This window comes from Varroa destructor, unplaced genomic scaffold (assembly GCF_002443255.2).
Source record: "Varroa destructor unplaced genomic scaffold, Vdes_3.0 BEIS01000004.1, whole genome shotgun sequence".
NCBI classification, from domain to species: Eukaryota; Metazoa; Arthropoda; class Arachnida; order Mesostigmata; family Varroidae; genus Varroa; species Varroa destructor.
Window position 1 is genome coordinate 39,908,917 of NW_019211457.1, and position 26,870 is coordinate 39,935,786.

Genomic DNA, 26,870 nt, shown 5'->3' on the forward strand with positions numbered 1-26,870 from the left:
ATTAGCAAGCATCCTGTTTGAGTTAAATTACGATAGGGCCATTGAGACACCATAGTTTTGTTCTCTGGATGAGATGTATCATTTTTACACTAGTTATACCTCAAGAATAGAGTACAAGGAAATTCAGACGGCTCTATCCCATTTGCACGATAAGCGAAAATAATCATTTCTGTTTTTTTTCTTTTATAAGTATACTTTAGGGAAATACTATTAAAGTTACAAGCGGCTTTTGTATAGGTGTCGAAAATATAAGGCCGTGGAGCTGGCATCTATGTTCCTTATTGACATAAACTAGCAGTTGCGTATGAAGTATGGCGAATACAACTAATTGCATACAGACCCAAGTTGACGCAACACGTATCGTGTTGAAATGGGGATACCAATTGGGATTTTTATTTAATAACTATTGCAAATTGGGTCTCTTTACCAAGTGCTTTTATGTCCAAGGAGCCACACTCCAGCATTAAAGCTTTGTTTTTGCGAACCAAGAAAGCATATTTGTGTATATGTAATAGCGATCTTACTTTTGTGATTTAATTACATATGTTATTTAATATATGTCGATGACGAAACCTGAAACAGCGACCTTTGACGTCTTCAACCCCCAGAAATCTCTGGTTAAGGATAGTGTTTAAGTGCACTAAAAAACTGCGGGCTGCTAAAAACGTATATCAAGTAAAAGGTCCTAAAAGTAGCCGGAGAATGTTTGCTTGCTTATAGCAGTAAATTATATAAATAATTACAGTTATTTTGTGTCTAAGCTGACGGTCTCAGACCCTTAAGGTGGGGCATTTCGCTAAGTTCGCTTCATCAATGAATAACCCAAAAAACACGACAGTGGACGTAATAAGTACACAAACCTGTTACAAGTTCAGGATATTTATTTACAGATATCGGCGCCGTAGAGCCTCGTCCAAATTTATACTCCACTCCTTCGGTCCTTTTATTTCTTTTTCTTCTGATTAGCTTTCTTCTTCTGATCCCGTTCTTAGTTAAGCGCTTCAGTGTATTTTACATTTGCCGGATGGAGCTTCCTTTGAATAGATGATCTCGAATCCTCTATTGAAAGATGCGCGTCAGACTACAGGCGTTGAAATCTACTATCAGTTACCACCTTACCCGCACGGATCCGCCTGTTCAGTAATCGGTACTTCTGCTAATTTTGTGTGGAGATCTTGAACATCCGACATCCTTTTTGTTATCATAATAATTATACGTATTACTATGAATCACCGCCATAAACGCTTTTCTTGGTAAATATTTTCCCGTATATCATTACCGTTCATCTTACTTGACATTTTCCTCATTTTGTATATCCTAGTCAGCAGGGTGCCATCGAAAGCAGACGAACAATCACAGCGACCCGCCGAGCATCAAGAGCACCCAGATTCCACTTGACAGCGTTTTCTTCAAGTGCATATATATATTCCAATGATAATATCAATATATCGGCAGTATTCGTATTACCGCCGTCAACAGCCTGTAACGACTTTCTCAGTGTGCTTTGTATTTTGCGATATTTCTTATTGCTTGTATTTTTCGTCCGTTTCTGTACGATTAATTCTAACGAGGTCTAACCTGTTTCTTCTAAAGCTATGCTAAATAAATCCCACGTTGGTCTTTTTTAATTCTGCAACCTTGCGCACGTATCGATCTCTGTCCAGTGTTTATCGAGTTAACTCGCGCAGTCTTTATTTCTTCATGAAAACTTATCAGGTAAAATAATACCTATGGTTGTCAGTATGATAACATAACGTATACTCCTTTACAAAGTGGCCTCTACCAGAGAGCTCATTTTAACGCACTTGTTTACAAATAACTATACAAATAATTATTCGCAATTTATTTTCATGCATAGATTCGTGGGTAAATTCTTTTATCAGACTTTGTTTTTATTCGGCCTCGCCCTTGTCATAAAAATAATAAAAATGAAAGCTGCTTAAGAGTAACGATGGTGCCAAAGAGTTATCTGATTCATGTCACACTCATCAGTTTCAAAGGAATTATTGACAACTTTTTTAGTCGTCAAGGTGAGGTAATCAGACAACGTTACAGTTCGAAAGCCATAAGAGTTACACATACGTTACTATATCATCTCAAAGCTCTCGGAAAGAAAACTACGCAAAGAAATTTAAATGGAGTTTCATAATCGCAACTTACAACCAGCTTACTTAGTAAAGCAACTCACAAAAAAGCTGGCCTGTCCTGCTTGTTGTATACCGTTGATGCACCTTGTACTCTTGTTCGTTTGTTGAGCGCATGACACCGAAGCAGAATTATGCCTATTTTAACGATTACACAATTGGTAGTGTACGAATTTTATAGCCCACGCATATAATGCAATTTTACCGTGCCTAGTGGGCGGCTATGTTCGAATATAATTCGAAGTCAAAATCGTGCATGTTTTAATGCGATGGGAAGCGTCCATTATCTGCAATACATTTGTTTGTATCAAGCTGTGAATTCTAACTATTTAGTAGACCTCAAAACAGAGTTTGCTTTCGACAAGGTTTGATGTGCAGTAGTCCATCGAATACGAATGATTACCTGGATGACTATTAAAGGAATAACTAGCCTTATGGTGACTTGTGAAATCATCGATTTTTTTACTTCCAGTATTTGTTTCCTTGTTTCAGAAGATTACCTGGTATAGCTTTTTGCTCCGCGAGAGAAAGTAGATCATAAACTTTTTTAAACTTCGCGGAAAAAACAATCGTTTAAATACTTACGTAGTTCCATCATTTAGAAGGTTTTAAATTCCAAAGAATTTTTACAACGGCACGGTCAAGTAACTTTTATAGAGATAGATCCTCTGCAAACTATTGATTCGTCCTAACGGATATAAATTTAGCGTATAAGATAAAGAACTGATTAATAGAAGAGACCATGCGTCCTCTTTGTGTGCTGCAATACGACATGAAAAGTTTGAGATTCAACTCTGTTTTCTTAGATGGACGTGACATGTTAGCGTCTCACCTCTGCCTGGTAAACTAAACCCTCGAATCATCGTTACCGTCAGTATCATCGTAGTTATATCTTGGTACGAGTTGTTTATCAGTTTCTGTTCACTTTATTTTGTACAGTTCTTCTTTAGCACTTCTATGCGAGTAGACAATTACTAAATATCATCTGCTTGATGTTCTCACACATATAAAAAACTTGAACTAAGTTTTATATATTATGTTGAAGCCAAAAGTAAAAACCAGGAATAACTCTACTAGTTTTGCTGCTATAAAAGATGATAATAATACTACCAATATCTTCCATACCTCATTGTTTCTTTTTAAATTACCCGATATCAAGTTCATCTGATGTTGTGAAAGCGCCTGGCCGTAAGAGCTCAGGTTCATTTTTTTCTAGCAATAATATGATTAACGTTCGTTTCAATCGCCACATTTGCCTTTACCTACGTCATTATATACTGCTTGTCGATATGACTCCAACTTCCTTTAACATTCGCATAAAAATGTTATTCACCGACTCATATCTCTAGTTCCATCTATATAATGTATTTCGTTACATTTTGTTACCGCTATCACACGTTTCTTTCATATCGCACATCATAACCAACATTATTCAACTTTGCATCTCTGTCGTCCTTGTCATCAGTTATCTCACCATTAATGCATTAACGTCACTATTCTCCCCAGTGTAGTTGGGTTACTATAAATACTATCCACATGGCTTATAATAAGCCGATTGCAGCACATTCAAATTATCTAGAAACCGTTTTTCTGTCGCCTTTGCCCTTACGAAGTTTCAACACAGATTTAACAGCCTCTCACTCACAGCAAATTCGAACAAGGTACTCCGATCAAATATTTCGTTGGACAAGAAAACTGACCTATTACCGAGGCCCGAGGCTAAATAAATTCTAAAGAGGATCATTGTATGCTAGCTTGGTATAATTATAATATAAAGCTTTCAAATTTAGCTCATTCGCACCGTCATCGAGCACAGGGGCTTGGTATACTATTGTGCTAAACTTGATGCATAAGAGCAAGCAGAGCTTGCCACAGCATGAACTAATAAACCCTATATTGATGGGCAAAAAGGTAAATAATAAAGGTAGAAGCTTTGTCAATTGGAGGGGGTTTTGCAGGAGTTAAATGCTTTTCCCGTCATATGCCTGTCGATCTCTCCAATATGTTCGTGAGGAACATATGATTTTGTAAATAGTAGGATAGAAATGATACATATATTATAGTAATGTTACGTCAACACATTTTCTCCACCTCATTCCATTCTCTCTCCTTGTTATTTCGATTATTCATAAATGACATCTAAGCTTTTAGAGTATGTACAGTCCTTACGATTACGATAAAATTCGAGATTAGTGTTTCAGGAACCTTTCGAAGATCACGTTTTTGGTACAGCTGGATAGCAATAGTAGTGACAAAAATTACATAAAAAGAATGACAATGTCCAAACAATGTAAAATAAACATCCTGTTAGTACTTGCACCCAAATTTGACAAAATCAATCATTAGTCAGGTCCTTTCCCAGTTCAGATCAAAGTTTCGACTTGTTAACTGAAGACACACAAGGCAAAGGCTTATTCTCCATTGCTTTTTTTGAAATTAAAATCCAATGATTACACTACCGGCACCAATGATGGTCATCTTGTTATTACCACTATTATTTGGAAATTTTGTGCTCAAACACGTCGAACGTTAGCGCCGCGACTAACTACCACCCATCGCATTTCGGACCTGTTATCCTTCAATATCGCACTGCGCACTGCGAAGCAAAATTATAAACACCGAAATTGCACCGATTAAAAAGACTGGTACCCTCGTAATACAGGATAGTTACACATTAAACCACAGCCATGCATTAGTGGGTGTGTGTATATATGTATTTAGTAAATTTCTCGGATTGAGTCGTCCGCTTTCGCTGCTCGTGCACTGCTAGTCATCAACAAATAGTTAGGTAAATGAGTCTATGAACCTGTACTTGTCAGTCGTCTGCACTTGTTATAAACTGACATACACTAAGCAGATACCGCAACTGCAATACAGGGTTGTCGGCTTAAATAATATTATCTCATGGATGGATAACACGTGGCTCTCCTCGTTTCTCGGAAGGTATCAAACTCTTGAGGTATTATGTATCAGTAATCGTCTCCTGTCTTCGATCTCTGACCTCCGATCTGCACTAGTAAAGGCACCGCTAAGAGACGCAGTGAGTTGACTTCGAAAAGGAGACGTGCAGCCTCAACGTCAATATGTAATTCAGCGTGCTGGAAAGGTTGAGCCAACGCAGAGTTGATGCTCGCTTGATACCTTGAATTATGCCGTTCATGCTACAGGGATGATCTTCGCGATGACCGAGGTGCTTGGGAGACGATATCGTTGTTCTGGCTGTTGTTGATGCTATCATCATCGTTTTTCTATTATTCTTTCTGGGGGACTGGGTCAACTACTCCGTTCGAAGTCGTCGCGGTCCCGAGGAGGCCTGTACTACGAAACGCTGCAGTTCTATGCATTTAAAGAACATTCCACATGTACACACAGACGAAGAATAAAACCAAATGTGAAATTAGTGAACACAAAGATCGTGGGACGAATAGCTTATTTGTGTCAGTAACAGAACTAATGATTAAGCTGCCCTTCTAGATGCCAAACATGCTGAAACAGTAATAAGATAAGGTAAGAAAAAAACTACAGAATATTCAGTCTCAGCAATTTGTATAAGATGTTAGTATATGTTCGTACTCTGTTTGTTATGCAGATATGTTGCCTTGAACAGGTTTTCTTTTGGAAAAAGAAAACAATTCCTGCCAGAAAAAGACAGTTGAAATACACAGCATTGCCGATACAATTGTATTATCATGATCACTTTCTTTTCCGGAAATATATTGACCAGGAATAAGCTTTATGTGTGAAAGTATTGGGTAGGCTAAGTTGGTTTCAACAGTTGCGTATAACTCCTATCAGAAGGTGCTATCAGTATGGCAATAGTGTAGATCCGTTATAAGTGCATCTATTCATAGAGGTCATGCTGCGGACAACAAAGTAAAGGATTGTAGGCAAAGAAAATGTCTATTTCCGATTATTTTGAGTAAATATTATTTCGCTCTTTAAAATTCTCTTGTCAAGCTCCCAGCGAAAGCAGCATCTTTGAAGCAAATCGGTCAAATCAGATCAAAAAATGTGGTCAGTTAGGTTATTGAGGCGATTCATCAGCACAAATGTAAAATAGATATATGTATATATAGCATAAGATCTCAGATAGTGTCCACCACCATCATAGTCAGAGCAAGAAAAAATTGTTGTCATTAAGGCTGCAGCAGCTCGAGCAACTACTCCTGGTTATCAGTTCTAATAAAGGGTTCATTTTTTTACAGTAACTTGCCTCTAGGTCCTCCAGAATAGCTGTAAAAATATTTGACACATTTAGTATTAATAAATCGCTCTCAATAGTTTGCTTGCAGATTTTGTATTGGCTAAATGTAATAGCACTCGGCAGAACAACTTTACATTTGAGCTTTACAATCAAGCTGAGGCTGGATATTAAGCTAACACAAACAAAAATAGAGCGTAATTTAGTAAACTTCGCCGAATAGCGACTAACCATATTTGTTAGTGTTTAAAGGTTACGTTTTGAACCTGCTAGCGGGCCGTATTTCTATTGCTTATTTATTTATACGTATTGTCCACTAGAGAGTGCAACGATTTTTCAACTCAAGCTATGTTTATGAATCAGTATTAATTTTGTTCAAAATTTTCTTGCTCTCTGATGCTCAGTGACAGAATCACATGTCCAAATAGTGGCCGTGATAAGTATCTCCTAATGATAATCCATCCATTTCAAACTCTCTCAGTCCTCAAAAGGCTAACACCTTACCGATCAAATAACACATACATACCCATTTCTTGGAGTTACTAGTATTATCAGTCGGACTCACATGTGATCTGCCATGGTCTCCATCTGGGGACGGCACCCGACTTTGGCCTTGAACATCATCGCCGGCGCGAACGTCGTCAGGAATACTTGTGTCACCGCCGCCGGGTGCACCACTCAGGACCAGATTACCCTGATGTCCCGGCTGATTTTGCCGCGGCCTAAAGAAAGACACGTTGCAAAAAACACTTTGAATTTACATTTTGCCTTACCATATCGGATTATACTCTTACTTTCGGGTGCGGTACCTCACAATCATCTAATTAACATTATCTTTTTTCGTTTCTTTTAGATGTCATCAATTCATTGTTTAAAGTAAGTGTAACACCACACGAGTGCTAGTATTTACCAATCCAATGAAATTTACGTTTGCGATATTTTTGATAGGCGTTCTTTGACAAAACGAAACCATCTTGTTACACTATGATAGACATTTGCATGCAACATACGCGAAAAACGATGTTTTGAACATTCTGCACCTCTATCCATATCTATGAGGGAAAAACTCCGACGCTATATTCGTAGTTGTATGTTTACATCGATGAAATGTTTAGCACATTTTCTGTCCATAGTACGTCCGACTGGCGTCCTTGCAAGTTAAGTCTTATAATAAAGTTCGCGTCAGTTTCTCTAATAGATCACGTGTCTAGTTTTACTCTGTATTATATCAAACTAGCGAGATCGCACAATATGGGGCGCACTGATTTATGATAGGAAAAGAATGCCACGATGACCTCTCCACTACAAATCACGATCAAAGTGCACCTCTGCGTATATACCATGGAGTAATAAATATATCGTATTTTATTTCTAATACTTGAGCGCCATAATGGGCGCCTATTTTACTTTAAAAAATACGACAATTTCAAAGAGCTCAAGTAACTAGTGAATTTTGGCTGCACTCCTTGAGGTACGCAAAGATTGGCTCACCAGTCTGACCACCTTAATTTAGAGCAAACTTCAGAACTGAAGGATCTGGAGCAAAGCTTTGCCAAAAGTACTGCGTAGAAAGAATTAATTTACCACGACCGCTTTGAACGATGATGAAGTCCCGATTTACTGCGTCTGTAAAATAGATTTTTCATTGAATTTCTAATTGTCTGTTGGGATGCACTCGTGGCATTGACATGATCTTGTTAATTCAAGAAACCTTTCGGTAGCTCAAGATTTACGGTTCGCTTGCAGATTCAGACATAGCAAGCATAATTAACCTTTTTAGTCGCTAGAAATCGTCTCCATGACGGTGCATTGGAAAAATGTTTACCTAGTAATCAAAAAGGTGCGTGAGGCGGTCCAGTTTACCACCGGCCGTAGACGTACTTCGTTTAGTGCTGGGAACTAGCAGTTTGAAGTCGTATGTAACCGGACGTAAAATTCAAAACATTCAATCGCTAAAAGTCAACGAACCTGTCTCGCATGCTAGCCGGATGTGCACGACTGGCCGACATGGTTGCGGCCGCTTGCGCATCTTCGTTCTGCATCTGACGGGCAATCTGAGCGTCAGTTTCGATCTGCTGCTCGGGCGTAAGTTGAGGCGGCGATTCGCGGAAGTCACCATCGGTAAACTTGCCCCCGCCGACAACACCTGACAGAGTTTCCCATACGACCGACGGCATTTGCAAGAAACCTTGGTCCGTCACCAATTGGTGTAGCTGGCCCTACAGGGCACGCCGTCACGAATAAACAATACAGCCGCAAAATTATTTCAGTAGAACGTGTGTGAGACATATTGATAGAAATCAAATCGGCGATTAGTAAAAACGTAGATATAGCTTTTGTGAATATCTACATTATCCTTGCGATATGATAAACAAATTAGCAGTTTTCATTAATTAATCTATAAAATGCTGATTCACGATTAGATGATAGATGTTCTGTTTGCATTAAGTAGATGAAATATAACTGACTTTATTAGGGAACTAACGCCATACAGTAAAAAAGTGGTTGAAAGGTACATTTTTTCCTAAAAATAGCCAGTAACATCGACTTACGTTGTGCTTAGTTAGCGTAATAAAATGGTTATTTCTAAAAAGTACGGCGAGTTCGTGATCCTTCATCGTGTCTTTAAGTTGGTTGATCCCGGCAATAGTAAGTTGAGAGCTGGTATCCTTTAGAAAATGATCGCAGAGCTCGGCTAAAAGAGCATTTAAACATACATTTGTATATAATAAATATCAATCAAAGCCAATTTCAATCTATAACCTTGCTGGACAGCAACGAGCCGCACATCAGTTTAATGTTTTCTGAATCTATCGGCAATTAGTAAAAACGTAGATATAGCTTTTCTGAATATCTATGTTATTTTTGCGATATGATAAACAAATTAGCAGTTTTCATTAATTAATCTATAAAATGCTCATTCACGATTAGACGATATATGTTCTGTTTGCATTAAGTACACGAAATACAACTGACTTTATTAGTGTTATCCCAGAAAGTTCCTTCTTAAACCGACTACGATCAAGAGTATCCTGGGCCAAATGGAAACTTTCCAGAAGAATGTTTCGCAGGTGATTGAATCAGTAGCGGCCTCCTATCGTATGCACCTAACCAAAACTTTTTTTGGAATGAAACCAATGTCTATTTGAAATACTAAATGAAATAATTTGAGCCCCTCTAATGAGCAGTACCAACCATTCCAACTTTTCTCCTTATCCGGTGAAGCACGATCATTGATAACTTTTTCCGCTAGTTGGTTGTAAGTCAACCTGCCTACAGCGCGACATTGCGCTTGATTATGCGGATCAACTACCCAGCCGTGGTAGAGTGGAATTTGAAGGAGATCGAACAGACTACACACCGCCGTGAACTCAAAATCGCGGACTCTGGTGAATAGACGGATATAAATTGAACAGATGTAAAAATGCGTAAAGCCAAGCCACGTTAGAGTCGTAAAAGATAGAACATTTATCAAACGTGAACAAACAAACATGCAGACTAATTCTAAGGTTTTAGATTTTTAATAATATTTTCTTTTTAAGTATACACCTGCGCTCGAAAATGATGTATAAAATGGTTAGCAACACACGTATGGCTGAGCTTGGGTTATCATTCCGTTATAAATTCATAAGGATTACAAACCCCGTGAATCTAACGTTAACGTCGATGCCTGTTGACAATTTGGGTAAGATTGATGCAGCATCGTCAAAATTCTGTTGATAGTTAAGCTGTGAAGCTTCCGGTAGGTCCCTAAAACACACAATGTATAAAAATACAACTGCTTAGAATGTTCACTGCTCGATTGGGTTAGATGCAAAAACTGACATTCAAATGTGCAATGTTACTAAAAGCTAAATATAAGACATGTTTACGTCACCGCAAAGCAGTAAACGATTATCGCAACGCTTGCCACAATTCTAACGACGTTCAAAACCTCTATATTCCATAAAGCAGATAAATCCTTGCAATCGTGTTTTAATATCAAATTATTCATCTAGGATGCTCTACATACCCTGGCATTGCTCCAAGCAAGGCATCCATGACGTACGATTTGAGTTGCTCCGCAGTGACAATTCCTCCCATGTCCTGCAAATGTATAGCACCCTTCAGGACAAGTAAATTTATAATGGCCAGAAGCGGACACGGGCCATTTTCATTCTGGGTTACGATAGGATACTTAACGCCACCCAACTCAACCCATCGGACGTGATATACGTGGTCCTCATTGTCGCTGTTGGTCGATCGAAGGGGTGGGGCCGTGGCATTGCCGCCTGCGCCACCAGGAGCACTCGATCCTTTCTCACTCGAACCACCCCCGTTAGGTTCCGCCATGTCTCCTGAAGGAACAGTAAGTCCAACAACATAATTATCATGTTATGATATAACAAAAGACTATGTTAGAGAAGACATTTGTGTATAACCACCTTATTTAATCAATAATTTAGTAAACATTTTTTTTTACAGGTACACAGTATAACATATTATATATACAATATACACCAAGAGAGTAGTCCGATTCAACTGATATCAAACATATTCGAGTAGAAACTGTGACTTCTAGCCTACCTATTGTCGACGAAGCACAAGTCTTTCATGGCTACTTTTCCTTTCACATGTGCTATAGCCTAATCGACTCACTCTTCACAGATGTGGTCACTGCCGACCTGGCGTATCCTAACTAATATTTCAAACAAGCGGTAAGAGATACATCTAAAATCTATATATTGAAGAGACCACAAGTTATTAGACGAGAGCCCGAGGTTAGGAGATGATAAATCTGACTATAGATCACTTCAACACTTAGCATTAGACTATGTCTCAGCTTTTATTGCTTGACAACAGTCATTATATCAACATACACGTTGATATACATGAAACTGCTTGTCAATTATGTTGAATCTTTTCTGAAAATATTCAGATTGTTAAATGTCCTGTAATGTTATCACAATCCAATAACTTTGCTTAATGAAAAAGTTCACTGAAGGATAGGATATATGGTTATATTTGTTTCTTTAGTAAGGCCTAGTCGCGAAGTTAAGAGTTTGAGCTTTTTACGATATTTCCTACTAACATTCTAAATTATACATAATTTCTGAAATAAATCACTTTAGCCCGGTAATAACAATGCAAATATTATTACAGTTCGCTGAATTTGATTGAATTTTACCATAATTAAAACTACGTTACGTTTTCCAGAATAACTCCTTCGTAAAAATAGCTTGTACGACGAAAAAGAATCACAGAAAAAACAGTCGGTGTGGTCCCGCAGCTATGAGACATTCCTATGCTCACCTCCTTTGCTGCGGAAATTAACTACACAACATTGTTTTATTGTTAACCAAATTTAAAATGTCTTGCTTTTTCAAAGTCTACATAACACAGGCTCAGAGAAAAAAAAAACAATCGCTCGATTTCAAACGACTGCCAGTCTAATTAATTTTGTTCTGCTTCCAAAATAAGAGACATTAAACCGACTATACATGAAACGCTTATCTCATTTGCTGGAAATATATAGATAGTTTAAACCTTAAGTACAAATTAACTGTATTCGCTATTTATTGCCTTGGACTGATGTATCTGTCATACTTCAGTTGTGCCAACAGGTCTAGATACCTTTTCCCCGACATAAGCCTCAGAATACGTAATTAAAAACTCACAAAGCCATGTCACCGATGCGATACGATCCCACAACCGCCTACTGATGTTACTGTAGATGACAATTTACAAAATGACGCGGTACACAATGGTTGCTTCATTACGCCCAGCAGCAGTCGCATGTATAGGTAAAACATTGTTGCTAATCGTGTTTCAACTGTAGGCGTCATCCCTAAAGTCAGTATCGCTTACGTGCGCTCGATAATTACTAATAAATACATGGTACCGCCGGATGCTGGTTCAGGCCAGCGCAAACAATAATAAAACATAAGTGAATTTCAAGTCGTAGATCGCTCACCGTATGACATCACTGGTGTTCTTTCTGTTATCCAATTCCAAAGTCAAACACTGACCATCGCATAAGCGACGGAGTGTATAATGTCTTCCATTGACAAATCAAGTCTCTAACATGACATCAAAAGCGATTTATACCTCCATGATTTACACTGATGGAGATAAAAATACTAATATTGCAGAGTCAATCCCAAACCGCATTAGTTATCGCGCATCGATGGTTTCAAACTGGGGTATGACAAGGTAAGGTCCAGACCAAATAGAATGTTTGATGACGCATAAAAAATAGGTACGAGACGTCGAGTAGGACCAACATGGGAAAATACCAAGCCTGTATCTCGAATAAAACAACATCGCTTAACTCAATAGACAAAGAAACATAATTGCAGCGTTTTGTAGAAATACAAAGTCGACCAATATAGGGTCAGGCCCGTATACGGCACCAGCTCATTAGGTTCGTTCCGAAATAACAATTCATAATACAAACCTGTACGAAGGTTAAACTCGCTAGATCCGCGCACATATAATCCAAATAGTTGTGAAATCACTACTTATGTTGGCACCCCGTCAGCTGGTATAGAACAACTTTGAAAATAGGCTAAACGCTGAACCGCATCATATCGCTCCGCGACACGAAAGCTAGATCTTTATTATACGAATCTGACGATGCATTCTCGCCGATAATATCGCCAATCGTGGTTTACACATGGGATTGGATTACGTGACGCTTCTATATTTTAAGACTTAACAAGCACAGACACAAAAACTGACATATTACGACGCGCACAAAACTGTGTCGGCAGTGCAAACCTTCTGGCTAACATCTGAGCCAATTTAGAGTTCAGTGGAGCTCCTAGTCGAACATACAACCCAACTATGGTAAGAGTAGACGTCAAACTAGCTGTCCTATGTCTACTGCTAACGAAGGCCGATATAGGCCATTGCTAAGTAAAGAATTTCATTATAATTTCGAGAGTACACTTTTGCATAAAGTGCGCGTAAAACTTGTGGCTAACGAAACGTGTTTTGTATAAATTGTGCAAACAAGTGTAAAGTCTGTCTTTTTTTAGACTGATTCAGAGTGTTCGCAGTGACGACGAACGGTGCGTGCTACTATTAAAATGAACTAGAAATAATGTTGTGATTAGGACTTGACCAGGCGAGATTTTGTTTATATGATAAAGGGAGGCGGCGACGTGGTAATAAATATATTGTGATTTATGTTGACGAACCTAACAGATGCTAACTTAAGACAAAGGGCAATATTTATAGCTGAATCCATTGGAGCCGGTATCAAAATCAATATAAGCCCTTTTTTACACCTTTGTAAACGTTCGATAGGCTATACTTGACACGTAGCGAGCTTATTAGGAAACACATTTTAGCAACAACGTGTGCGGTAAATCTAAGCAATATTTGGCCGCGTTATTGATACATGTATTTTTTCAATGGTTTTCAAACAAGTACTGCTTTATCATTTTTTTTTATTTCGCTTCACTCATAGTTTTCATTTTTTTTATCTTACCATAGGTGCTTAACGCCTGAATCAAGATAAACGGTTCTTTAGACATTTATCTGCTCCTTCTAAATCTGTACCATAATTTCAGAGTTTCGGGCAGCTGTGCCATTTATGCTTCGCCGAACATTGTTGATATTTTTATAAGTCAAGATCAAACGACTGGAACATGCATGTTAGCATTCGTTCCTTTTATGGGTATTGGCCTAAGGGAAAGACAAAAACAGGACTACTATCCGAGCAAATGTACAGGGAGTTTAAAAATAACCGTAAATTAACCGGCAGCGATAATGAACGGCTTGTTTTGAAAGTCAGTACAGTTCATATCTCTAATGTCACGTAGGTCTGGGTGACTCATTGGAGGAGGTACGAATTAGTTCATATTTTAAACACTCCAGAGTTGAGACAAACGCTTTTAAACAATTTTTCAAGTTTTATTGGTTTCCATCTCAATACGCACGCTTCGCTAGTCGATACAGGTGGGTTCGTAAAATTATGGCCTCAAAGCTTCCCTACGAATAAGGATTTATGGCATTACTTAGAGACCAAATTGCGAAAGAGAATTATACAGTAAATATTATTTATTGAGTGCATCAAGTGGGTGAGATTTACAAAAAAAAAATTATGCATTTTCCTTAAGGGATATGACATCATGTAAGCTCATAAATATCAAATTTTTACTTTAAACCTTTCGTGTCTCCACTTTATATATATATATATATATATAATTGAAAAAGCGGAGCAAATGATTACATTTGTTAAAGAAGGTTTGAGTCTACGAAGTGAATAAAAATCTGAAACATGCAAATCTGAGACCCGTAAGTGATAGTGTCATCTGCGTAGTCCAATATATTTCCTACAGCGGCAACCGATTAAAACTAGCAGAACTTTTGGAAATGCTGTGCTACTAGCAAACATGTAAAGTTATAAGTGTTTATATTTGTTCCTGTTAAACCGAACCAAATAATTTTGGAGGATAACCATTGTGAAAAAACCATAGGGGTCGATGAACATCATATGTATCTGTTTTTATACCTCGTCTCAAAGTTGTAATGTGAGCTGTAGCGAGTCGCACACGTCAAGACTGCTGATCCTGTAACCTATTTCATACTAGTAAGAGGATATCAGTTGCGCTAGATTCATAAAAGTACACGTAATTGCACGAAGTACTTAGGAACTACTCCAATTCTTAAACGATTATACCGGAAGTAGTGAGCTAAAGAATATAAAAAATTGTTTTCCATGTACGCTATGTGTTTAGTCACAACATGCGTTTTGTGGTTTCAGAAATCAAAGATGCGGTTCAAATTCTGTGGTGGTTTGGATTGCCCAGATTGGCTTCTGGCTGCCTTGGCCAGCCTGGCAAAACTCAGCTCGATCAAGGTTCGTATATATAAAAGCTTACCGATAACTTGGTACTGTACCTTCCATCTGTTGCATCTCCCGTAAAGCACTTATTAATTTCAAACTATCGGATCTCCAAAAATTTATACTTTTGACTGTTGGACACAGATTACATTACTAGCAGCTGTGCACTCTATAGTGGTTGTTAACGTAGGTGAATTTGCACTTTATTTTTCCGCTTTCCAGGTCCGTTCTGGAGCTAACCAACTCGCTCGTGCCATGGCCGAAGGTCGTCTTGAGCCGAAAATATTGACGGCGGTCTGTGAAAAGCTTACTAATTCAGAAGCAGTGGCGGCCGTACACGAAGTCCTCAAGCTTGCCCTGAGGTACGTAAACAAACTACATGACTTGTCGCTCCTGGTCAGCGTTACACAATTAGAGTAACAATTAATTAATGAAGTTCGTACTTCGGTTTTTTTTTAATATCTGAGAATGGCTGCTGATACACGTAACCAAAGGAATGCATTAAATAGATCTCTCATTTAGTAATAACGGAACAATTACGAACTGCGGATGGATTGCTGACACCAAACGCTTACACGTTTCTAATATTTTCCAGGACTCAAGTAGAAGAAGCAGTTCTTATTGACGAACTACAACAGTTGGGTTTGCCAAGAGAACACTCTACGGGCCTGGGCAAAGCTTATGCTGAAAGTAGGGCTCGAGCCGTAGAACGATTGCGAGAGGACTTCGTGCACCAGAAGGGTGAAATCTCGTTTAAGCTAAAGACAGTCGATGGCGACCAGTTTATAGTGATTTCAATCGGAGAGGAAGGGTTTGTTATGGGAATAGGCCAAGCTCGAATACTTTTGGAAGAACTTAAGCAAGCACGAAGAGCAATTGAAAACTATGCATAAGATTTGCTCCAAAAAATTGGACTGTACAATTTCTTAAACATTGGCAAACGAATACTCATATATATTTATATACACACTGTTATATCGTTGTATAATCCTTATTACTGTAACAATAATATAATCGACGACGTGTGCTGTTTATCGTCGCAAAGCAACACGGCTTCACCACCGAAGTACATGTAATTTTAACAAAACGTCAGTTAGACAATAAACACAAAGTTGCAATCTGGCGAATTTAATTTTTGGTTATATACAAGTAATTACACAATCTTGGAGGGATAACTTGACTGACTGCAAATTGTACCTAATTGAGTCCATTGTTTATAGTAACTTAACAAAAGCAATATGTTTTTTCAGTAGTCGTCTTGGCTGTTACTTCTGCTGTGACCCAAATCAATGCACTATTTAGTTTTTGTCGAACTAAAATCTAGGCAACTACGCTCCATATACCGCAGTGCGCACTAGTAACGGATTTCTTAAAACTAGCGGCAGTTTTCCGCGGAACCTTTCGAGTTGTTTTTGGCTTGTTGTTACATGGCAATTAGATTGCCCTAAAACGCATTAAAAAATCAGCGAAATAAACGATATTGGGATAATATAACAAAGGTGCAACAAGGAGTAATATTGATACTGCACTGTAGAAAACAGAAAGGAGTAATGTCGTAAGAACAAACGCTTACGTATCACTATAATGGGAAGGCCAAGTTCTTCTACTTAGAGCGCTAGCTCGGGCCTGTGAACAGGGTCCCTGGCTTGTTTCATTACGACATGTGGTGGGCGCATGTATCGTAAATATATCATGGATACATACTACCCGATTTAGATGTTCGATTGAGCGAATGATAAGGCAAAAGATGATGATACACTATAGGTCGTCGCCAAAAAACAGAATCTAGCGGGTATCCCACTGCTTTTGTTTCTCGACCAAAATTGAAAAACAGTAAGAGTTAATTTTCAATGTATGTATACAATATCGTAGCGTTGAAATCTAAAGTAAACTTATAAGCAATTCCAGGTGAACTTCCAATGTAATACTGTAGTTCTTTTATAAGAGCACGTCTTTACGAAGTAGTGATAGTGATACGATAGCCTGTACAGATCCAGATGCCAGAACGTGGCATCGCAAATATACCGACACTTTTATATTAAAGTCGCAATATATCCATCTATTATATCCGTCAATCCCGTTTCTACCTAGTCAGAACGTGGCTGAAATAGCCTGACACGACTATACGGACTATGTCATGGCTGCTCAAAAAACCATCGAGTTTGCTAGTTAGCTGAAGTAAGTTAAACTCTTAAGTAAGTCTAACAAATCCAGATAAATCTTAAGATTTGATTATTAGCTAAGTGTTGATTACTTCACAAATGAGGCCAACAAGAATAGTAAATAGAGCACTTTTAAGATTAACGATTGCAGGCTAACTTACATGTGCTAGAAGTCTGTTCCAACAGCTAGTCATGAACAAAGATCGCTAAAATCCTCACTTCATTAAAATTACAATCGTATAATTAAATTAGCTATTCATCGTACGGGGGCGTGGCAATCGGAGAAATTTATCAACAACAATAGATCTACGTAAGATCGTAAAATATTTTTAAAAAACTTTCGCACAGCCATCGTTGAATCAATTGCTGTTTTTCGTACAATATAGGCGTTTTCTATTGTGTTATACTTCAAAAGCAGCATGAGGCTGAAGGCATTTTTGCCTTTGAAGCAAGGTCAACCTTTGAACAAAAGTTCTATGCGACCATTAACTAAACCTTTCGTCTAGTTTATTTTGTTAACAATACAAGTCTGAAACGTTAATTCATATGAAGTTAAGTGTCATAGTAGAAATGACGCTTTGGTATTTTAAGATGAGTTGTCAGAGCATCGACAACCAAGTTACAACATGACAGATCGTCAGAGTGACAGCTATAAGGTAGAAAGTTCAATGCCTGGTTTGTGCAATGATTTTTCAAGTACATATTTGGTTGTTCAGTATAAATGTATGCTTTCTCAAACTAAACAAATAATGCACTTACAGGCTAGCAAGAAAGTCGTAGTACTGAGGCATGACTTCACTACTATGTTCTCGGGACTCAACCTGATTGTGGTGACTTCTATGCATGAAGACAGTCAATTCGCGATTTAAAATATAGAGGCGTCGATTTACTCAGTCCGGTTTATTCAACGATAGCTGAAACAATCGATGATAACATCACGTAGGGTAATAGGACACACTAAATATACGACGGTCGAAAAGATCCTAATGCACCGGCGCCAATCTGAACAAAACAATGGAGGGTACCGCTGAATCGTAGTAGACATATCCTTCAATTCATTCATCCAGCTCGAAAGTTGGGTCAGTTCGAAGGTGCAAACAATAGTAGTGATAATACACTTCCGTGCTTGAGATATTGCGCTTTTTACAGTAGTTTTAGTCGAAGAAGACGGCTAGTCTAGACCTAATCTGCAATGAACACTTGACAAGTGCGTCTGACGCGTCCTTTTGCTGGACAAGTCTATTATTCAATGTTTGGCTGGGATAACGCTTTTCGGAACAATATACCCAGGAGTAAAAACAACCCGCTCAACTCATCTTTATAAAAGACGGTCGTTAAAGAAAAACTATTCCTGCGACAGACTACTATTTCATATCAGCACACGTCGGTTGATGAAATTCTTAAAAGCTAGCTCATCATGTGTTCTGGTTGAATAGCATGGATTTCGCACAGGTCGTTCCATCCTCACAATATGTGACACATGGCTTCAAGAAGTACACCGCATGTGTAACAGAATAATACAGACGCTTTGCTGCAAATTACAGGTCCACCATTAATAGGACCACTAAGAAGCAAATAAGGCTTTACAGTCGCGGGTGTGGAGATATATATGCCCTCAAGATTTCCTTTGTGCATGAAGTTAGCCTTGTTCGACACATACATGGCCCCACGGAATTTAGGTTGCGTAGAAACCTCTCAGGAAGGGAGCTCGAAAAACTTGACCAAGTAAAATTTTCCAGCGCGTCGTGGACCTGCATCGTACATCATTGAATAGATATGTGTACCGTCTAGGCGTCACACCGCTATCTGTAAATGATCTGAGATGTAGGTTTAAGCTTCCCATTAACCCTGTTTAACGAGTGTCCTGACGGAGATCTGTCTTGACTTTCATTATAATGCTTTACTATATATTACGGAAGCTTTGATTAATAAAGTATGCAAAAGGCTGTATAGAGAGAACCGGCACTTAATTTCGAAATGCATAGATTTCTTCGCATCATATGTGGGCCAGTAAATTTTCATTTGCCGGGGTTATTTGTGTGTGCACAAGATAAGGTGCAATAAGTCTAAGCTGGCATGCGGCGTCATGCGTCGCAATACCATCGTTGATTAGTCTCTCCGGTTGGACACACCGAGCTTAAAATTTCAAAACAAGCTCATACGTTTACACAATAATATTTATATACTTTTATAATAACAAATCACATATGTTAAGCTCGTATAAACATTATAACCTTTCATTTCCGAAATGCATCGGAACTAATTCTTACGCTAACACGTACAGGAAATGGTTAACGTAATGTACCGAGCGTCAACTAGCCGTCGTGTCGATAAATTAAATATAAATAGTAGGAACAATTTGAGTTTAGAAGGTTATCACAAATTTTTATTAGGGTCTATTTAGCTCTGTATTTAGATATATCGAACGACAGCGGCACTGCAAAATTTTCCAAATTTTAATAAAATTGATACACAAACCAACACAAGCGTTATTCTAGCAAGATCTATTCTAGATTTTCATCAAAGAAGTTTGTTTAGATGTTATAAGTAAAGATTATTGATGTATTAATTTTAACGGATGTAGTCTCGAAAACTCTTCGAAAAACGCAATAGCACAGACAGACGATATACAACTCGAACAATACTTGGGTAGAAATTTGTCTTAACGTTTTAAGGGGAAATGTTCAGAAAGATAGATTAGAGCATTAGAAATACAGACAGGAACACCATCATTCGCATGTATGGCCACTCGTGTATCAATGTTAAAGGAAAAGCCAGAAATGCCTATAAGCTCTATATTATTAGTTTATAGGCATTTCTGGCTTTTCCTATATATATATATATATATATATATATATATATTTCTTACATACAATTATCTTTGATATCGAATTTTTTTTGTGTATATACTTAATCTGTTAAAGCATCATATAACATTTGAGAAAATAGTTCATAGGATACACGCATGGACTCTGACTCCGCAAACAACAACGTGACCAATTTATCTCTAATGAAGCTCTGCAGTAAAATTTGCGCGATATGCCATTTCCGCATGCTCGTTTTAGGATATAATAATATCTTTTTAAATGTATATAGAATTGTCCATGAATTTGTACTCGCACACAGAGGATGGTTGGGCTGCTACACGGTTTGAAAACCTGATATTTTTTGTCCACATTTGAGTAATACTTTACTAAGTGTTACGTAATAAATGACTGAAAAAATCAAGTATTCTTCACGTGATAGCAGTTACAAAATTTGTGTGTTTGATAGAAACTAATATTTTTTTAATAAATTCCACGGCTGAGAAGGCACAAAACCAGAGTTCCGTAATCTCTTCGTTTTGAGCCACATTAGTCGAGAGGGCTAAACCGGTCGCAGAAGGAAGTTATGTCCTTGTTGCTAGAGACAGACATTCATGCGGTGAGTGAATAATGTTATCAATGGGCTAGTCGATCCATTTCTATTCTGGCTATCCGTTGATTCATCTATCAATCAGTGGCACGTTTACTATTTGTTAGCATGCAAGTTAAACGACCAAACGATGAGTTACCGCACCCGTCATCGGCCTTGCCAGTTTTGCCTTCGCCACTGCGACTCCCCATCTCCCTTTGTTGCCTTTCTCATTGTTGGCAAGGGCAAGTTTGACAGCGACGAAGCTGAGCCCGCGCGTTTTGACCAACCAACCGGCTGTCGGGCCACTGTAAACCGCGGGCCACGTGAAAACCAAACAGCCGAAATTCGATCAACGGCGAGAGCCCGTTTGGTGATAACAGTAAAAACGAGGTGCAGGAGAGCGCAGCACCAATTGATGGTGATTTTTGCTGGCGGTGTGAATGGCACGTGCGTGTGAAGCGAGTTGAGTTATCCGATCGTAGAATAGTAGATTGGTTCATATAAACGGACATAAAGAATTACAAATGCATTGGACTTGTTGCATTGCATGTTATAGTCCCATATTATGATGACCTTTAAACGTGCTTATATTGTCATTGGGTAAATGGCAGTGGAAGAAACATGACTAAGTAAAATGCTTGATGGCAGACCACATTCCTCTAATGTCGTACATGTTCGACGTGCTGTGAAGATAGCTACAGGCGAAACAATGGAAAGAAATTCCATATAATACGCAGTGTGTTCCAGTGCCGCCCTCGGGATAGATGCTTTGCTGCTATGTTGTTGAATATATGGAGGTACAATACAGTACTTACAACTATAAGAAGCCTGCTTTCTCCTTTTTTCGAAATGATGTGTCAGTGAACGTACGTGCATTTTTATCCGTGCTTGCCATAGTTAATAATATTTATGTGCTTTGACCTGTATTTTGTGCCCGCGCATGGATTATGATGTTGGATAGGAATAACGATTCAACGGGAAATACATTGGACAATGCCCCACTAACGAATGCTATCGTTTTTTTTCTGTAACATCCGTGCCGTACTACTACCACCTCTACTACAAAAGGACCTCGCCGTAATTAGCTTGGAGTGCGAGATCATAATGTTTGAATATAGTAGGTAATTGAGTGTGTACGGCCACCCGACTGGGTCTGTTCTGCTACTTGTTGGCGTACTTCTTCTTCATAGTCAATGATTCGTGAGCCTGGCCGATAGGCGGCGACAGTGCGGTCTGGCTAGCTTGCGTCGTGTCCGTAACCACAGACCACTACCTACGATAATAGTCTGCAGTAACAAGAGCGTGCGAAGCAAGCTTAAGGTGTAGACTGCTGGAACCTGGGCTGGCAGATAGCTCTGGAGAGACACCAGTAGAAAATGCCACCGACAACGGTGCGGACCGTCTTCGTTTACCTTGTCGTTCGTTCAAATGCTATGTTTGCTGTTTGCTAGCATCGTATCATCATGATTATTGTGGCCATCGTCATTAGAGCCCTTGGTTGGATGGTAAAAAAGTGGGAAAACGAAATCTGCTTCTAGGTCGGCCTGATTACTGTTTCCGTTCTTCCCTCCCGTCCCGCAGCAACCATCGCCACTGCCTGTGTCTAGCCTTTTAAAGCAGCTCGTGAACTGACTTCGCGCGCATTTGCTGCCGCCGACTCTGCTTCATAAAGCCTTAGGTCCAAAAGGAACTTTCTTCACAGCTGACTCTGAGGTGCCCGTTCTACAACAGACCTTAGCATCGCAATTTGTTTTAAGAACCTGTCAGTACATGGGGCCAAATACGAGCAATTTAGAGCGACCGAGCAGGAGAGGGGTTTCCTCATATTCATCGCTTTATCTATCACTTGGATCTCTAGTAAAGAATCAAAGAGTAGTTACACTCAGATTCGAACCTAGACCGCTTGAGTGACCCTCTTGTTAGTGAGCAGACACGTTAACAGTCTCGAACAGATCGCGGGGATCACAGCCAAATCTTAGGCCTGAAACAGGTCTTCAGCACTCAGCCCTTGACAGGAACAGAAGCAGGCACAGCCGGAGTTTGGCAGAGAACGGGCGAGTACCAAAACGAGGGAGAAACAGCCCCGCAATTCTTACTTTTTCCTTTCTCTCAAATCTGTTTCTTCCCCCAGAGTTGCGACAGATTTGGAGAGAGTGAAGGCACTAGGAGACCGTGGCGGTGATGGCGAGGCCGAAGCTCGTGAAACTGAGAGCAACTCCTACTTCGTCTAGCAGCCGTAACTCGGTCAGGCTAGCGGCCTGGTCCCCTGGTTGGTGGTCGTCGTGTACTGCCTTTGCCGCTGGTACCGACTGATGGGCCTGTTTGTGTGTGCCTGTCTATCCCGCTGCTGAGGGTAGCCTGCGCCGTCTGCATTCCGCTGCCCGCCACCAGCGGCCTCTCTCGCGCACCCATCCGCCGTATCATCGTAGACAATCGGTGGATCTCGGCTCCCTTCTGTACTCCCTAGGTTCATAGTATCGCAGCGCCGCCTGGTAAGTCTTGACTAGAAGCTCTCGGCCCGCGCAACTACCCCTCTCCGATTGTCAGCAGCCATAGCAGCAGTTGCCGCCGCCCAGCAGCGCGCCTCGCGGTTGATTGTCCGTGTGTGTGTCTGTCCGTGGTTAGAGAAAAGAGAGAGTTCCGCTGCGTGCCGCATAACTGTACCACCGCCGTACCACTCTGATATCATACTACTACATATGCACGGTACCCTGCTGCTACTCAAGCCCCAGCCGCCAGCGCAGGGCAAGCGAGTGAGCAAGCAGGCAGGCAGGCAAGACAAAGAAGGCACGACGAGCTTGACTGTAGCGAGCTTCTTGCGTTTTTGCAGTCGACCTGTACCATCGCCATTTTCCTCTCGTTCCTGCCGCCCATCTTTCAAATAGAAGCAGATGTAGCAGCACATAACATCTACAATTCGTTTGACGTGCCTACATCAACACCAATGACGACGACGATGACGACGACAACAACAACAGCAGCGATAACGTCCTGGTGACAAACAACAACGAGAAAAAGATGAGAACAAAGGTGGCCGTGGATCTGACCATCATACAATATTAACACATTTAAATATATACCTACCCAAAGTGAGTGTAGCAAAAACCGAGAAGTCCGGCCAAAGGAGACGGCTTGCAACAAACAACAGGAGCGGCTGTGCATCCTTCGTTTCCACTCTATGAGATCTGTTACATTCTACCACTACCACAAAAGAGTACCACTAGGAATCAGTCATTAGTCGATACAGCCACCACACAGCAGCAAGTGTACTGAAACATGCTACCCACTACGCCATCACGGAGACCCATCAAGTATCAGTAGATTGTAGTCCATGCAGTGTATAAATCTACCTTTGTTTTAACGGAATTATCTCGTCACACCGTCAGTTTGACTATACGAATCAGCTCTCCGACACCCCAGTCATCGAAATTCCCACTCAGATTGGCTAGTGCCAAACAGGCTGCACATTATAACTATCAAACACCCACCCACCCACCCCACTTCAGATTGGATCATTTTGTTTTGTCCATTATTGTCGTAGTTTCGACCTGTCAACGCACCGAGGCGGGCGCTCAGCGACCGTCGCGGTGCAGCGGTGCAAAAGTGCTGCTCGAATGTTAGGAGCCATTATCCCTCTGAATTTCGTTTAGAATTGTGTGTTCGGTTTGTTTTTACGGTGCGTGTGTATCGCCAGAGGCCTAATCGAGTGACGGCGTCGCAGCCAACCCGCATTCCATTCAATACCATTATTGGTATTGTGAATCTGTGCTGCGTAAGGTGTATCTCTCAATCAGTGCTTGCCAGCTTGGTGCTTACGTGCTGCTAGATCGTTGTCATCGTCGTCGTCCACACAAAAAAAAATATATATATAGTTTATAGTTGATACTTCGTGATGTCCACCGTATCTGTTTAACGTGTTCGTGCGTTTGTATGAGCGAGGTTGTGCAATTTATAGAAAAGGAAATCAAGGATTAATTTACAACAATCCATCGAATTCTGAACTAACCAGACGTACTACCTGATTTAATTCTTCGACGAAACTATTATCGTGGTAGCGTGACAGGGTGCAGCGCGGCGTACAAACGAGTCGTTAATCTTACAACGAAAACGTGGTAGTGGCCACAGTAGCGACAGTGGTGAATTGAAGGGGCGGTGCGTCGTCGTGGGAGCGTGGAGTGGAAAACAGTCGGCGGAACCATGTAAGCTACTGTGGGATTTAAAACGGCAGGAGTGAGAAGGAAGCGCAACAAAAGCCAGCAATCCGGAGCGGTACAATCCGAATCGACGCTAGAAGAACGAGCATTTTATTTTCTATCACAGGAATTTCCTGCCAAGTGTAAGCTAAGGCTTGCAGGGGTTTCTCAGGCCTTCGAAGCGACGGGCGACGAAACAGTTGTTCCATCTCGTTTACTGTAGTTGGAAGGACGTGCCCCACAATTCTGCTAAGAGACGATCGGAAGGAAGATCTAACTTAGCAGACGTAGTTAGTCGTTTCTCGATACAGGGGCTAAAGAAACGATATAAGAAACCCTTATTCTGCCTCTCGATGCGGTGCGGACTGAGGTCCGTTGCCGCGGGTTTGGTCCAGGGAGTGCCACGTCTCCACTGCCGCCCCGGCTGCCAGTGACCCGTCTAGCGCGAGTATGGCGGACCGCCCGCGTGCCTGACACTCCACGCACGACAACTTGCTTGTTAGCGACAAGTAGCGTCAACGAACCCACGGAAACCAAGAACCGACATAAACGGCTTCTTTTTGGTACCAGCTCGCTTCGGTTCGGTACTGGTAACGACGATACCAACGCACCAAAGCGATCGAAAACAACATCAACTTTTGAAGGCCGTAGTTGTTACTGTCGCCGCCGTCATCCTTAGCAACAATAACAATGATAATAACGGTAACATCAAACTAAATCTTACAATTTTGATTTATCCATCACCATCGGGGCGTCTCCGACAAGGGGAAGCACAGGACCTGTAAGGACGATCAGCGCATAATCAACCACTCAGGTAGTCAGTCGTCCAGCGTAGCCACAATAGCAGTATAACATAATAACATGAACACCAGCGTAAACAGTAGCAATCGAGTGGCAGTTCTAACGGGGATATGCCCCCGCCAACAGCGGAAGTACCCTTGGCGTCAACGATCTATCGAAACGGTGGTTTCCCTCCCTTCGGTTACATTGACAACGGCAAGCCATAGGCTTCTCGTCCAGCTGCTTCCCCTTGTCACCCTGCTGTTCCTCGTCAACGTTACAGGTAAGTATGGATTTGTATAATGGGTTAGATCTATGCAATCTAGAGTAGCTCAGCATAGCACAACCTTGCGTGAGAGTGATAATACAGACAACCCTTAATTTCGGCCTGCGGCTTTAGACCTGCAGCTATTGTCTATACTAGTACTACTAGGTTGTATTACGAAAAGTAGTATGCCTTTCTGTCTGGCTGACAAAACCCTTATCGTCATCGAATAGGTCGACCGACTCGTTTGAGGCTTGAATGGATGCTGACGAACCAGCATCTTCAGCGCTTGACTGTCTCAACTTTGTGCTTGCGATGCCTGCCGTTAAGCAATTTTTGCTGCCATCAGCAACAAGCGGCAACCCGCAGCGAGCCGTATTGGCGCTGGATAGAATTAGTCCCAAAGATCAATGTTATCAATACCGTTGACAGCGGATCGAGTTCGAGGCAGGAATGGGAGTTGGTCCCCGATGACCTTGGGGGCATGCGACCTTTCCGCCTGCCAGCCGAAGCCAGCGGAGGCCGAGGGACCTGGCGAAGTAGTGGCTGTAGCTCTAACCTTTACTCGATCTGTGCGAGGCTTCACTAGGTTCGTCTTTCGCTTGGCCTTACTGCTACTGCTGCCTGTCTGGTCCCTTTCCGCTAGGTTATTCGACGTTCCGTTGGACGTTGTGGTCGTGGCCAGCCAGAGGCAAGCAAGTAAATATAATAGTAGATATATCTAGTATATTGTCTTTTGCACCGCCAAGATCCCTTCCTGTTTATTAGACAGTCATGGAAAAGAAAAGTCCGATAGTGTGTCAAGGGGTATTGAAGATTCGTGTTCTCCTGGGCCAAGACAGGTTCGCTGAGTCACACGATGATTCGGGAATGTGGAACGGTATTTGTGCAGCACA

The 26,870-nt window shown here is 40.6% G+C and overlaps 3 protein-coding genes across 15 annotated transcripts in view; 2 read left to right on the forward strand and 1 right to left on the reverse strand.

The window, feature by feature from the left end:
* Positions 1 to 863: 863 nt before the first annotated feature.
* LOC111249314 (ubiquitin carboxyl-terminal hydrolase MINDY-1-like) lies at positions 864 to 12,729 on the reverse strand. Of its 7 annotated transcripts, XR_015326393.1 has the most exons (11): positions 12,299 to 12,729; positions 10,358 to 10,682; positions 9,988 to 10,095; positions 9,541 to 9,731; positions 8,898 to 9,040; positions 8,314 to 8,564; positions 7,930 to 7,971; positions 6,872 to 7,067; positions 6,358 to 6,377; positions 5,286 to 5,480; positions 864 to 4,740 (listed from the first exon to the last, which is right to left on the reverse strand). XR_015326393.1 is itself a non-coding variant. In XM_086987058.1 (10 exons), exons 1-9 carry the CDS (start codon positions 12,306 to 12,308, stop codon positions 6,360 to 6,362), a joined length of 1,284 nt encoding a protein of 427 aa, XP_086843184.1. In that variant the 5' UTR covers positions 12,309 to 12,729; the 3' UTR covers positions 864 to 5,480; positions 6,358 to 6,359. The 7 variants fall into 7 exon arrangements, 5 of the variants coding, with proteins under 5 accessions (XP_086843184.1, XP_022658759.1, XP_022658758.1 ...); XM_086987058.1 differs by having other exon boundaries at positions 864 to 5,480; XM_022803024.2 differs by having other exon boundaries at positions 864 to 5,480; positions 6,911 to 7,067; positions 12,299 to 12,728.
* Positions 10,560 to 16,296, forward strand: LOC111249315 (COMM domain-containing protein 4). Of its 5 annotated transcripts, none has more exons than XM_086987064.1 (4): positions 10,560 to 10,693; positions 15,098 to 15,193; positions 15,401 to 15,540; positions 15,774 to 16,296. In XM_086987064.1, exons 1-4 carry the CDS (start codon positions 10,676 to 10,678, stop codon positions 16,069 to 16,071), a joined length of 552 nt encoding a protein of 183 aa, XP_086843190.1. In that variant the 5' UTR covers positions 10,560 to 10,675; the 3' UTR covers positions 16,072 to 16,296. The 5 variants fall into 5 exon arrangements, with proteins under 5 accessions (XP_086843190.1, XP_022658761.1, XP_022658760.1 ...); XM_022803026.2 differs by lacking the exon at positions 10,560 to 10,693 and adding an exon at positions 13,033 to 13,173; XM_022803025.2 differs by lacking the exon at positions 10,560 to 10,693 and adding an exon at positions 13,195 to 13,493.
* A 4,743-nt stretch (positions 16,297 to 21,039) lies between these two features.
* Positions 21,040 to 26,870, forward strand: part of Ptp99A (Protein tyrosine phosphatase 99A) — a 136,669-nt gene continuing 130,838 nt past the window's right edge. Inside the window, exon 1 of one of the 3 annotated variants that reach the window (XM_086988196.1) lies at positions 21,040 to 25,992. In XM_086988196.1, coding sequence (XP_086844322.1) covers positions 25,791 to 25,992 — 202 coding nt within the window. In that variant the 5' untranslated portion in view covers positions 21,040 to 25,790. The remainder of the gene's footprint in view (positions 25,993 to 26,870) is intronic. The other 2 variants (XM_022803937.2, XM_022803938.2) reach the window with 2 other exon arrangements.

Coding starts and splice junctions, on each gene's coding strand:
- LOC111249314 (XM_086987058.1), bottom strand. Junction 7,972..8,313: donor CCGGCTAGCATGCGAGACAG/GTTCGTTGACTT, acceptor TCTATTTTACAG/ACGCAGTAAATCGGGACTTC. Junction 7,068..7,929: donor CATCGTTCAAAGCGGTCGTG/GTAAATTAATTC, acceptor GTCTTTCTTTAG/GCCGCGGCAAAATCAGCCGG.
- LOC111249315 (XM_022803025.2), top strand. CDS start 13,470: ATGATAAAGGGAGGCGGCGACGTG. Junction 13,494..15,097: donor TAAAGGGAGGCGGCGACGTG/GTAATAAATATA, acceptor TTGTGGTTTCAG/AAATCAAAGATGCGGTTCAA. Junction 15,541..15,773: donor GTCCTCAAGCTTGCCCTGAG/GTACGTAAACAA, acceptor AATATTTTCCAG/GACTCAAGTAGAAGAAGCAG.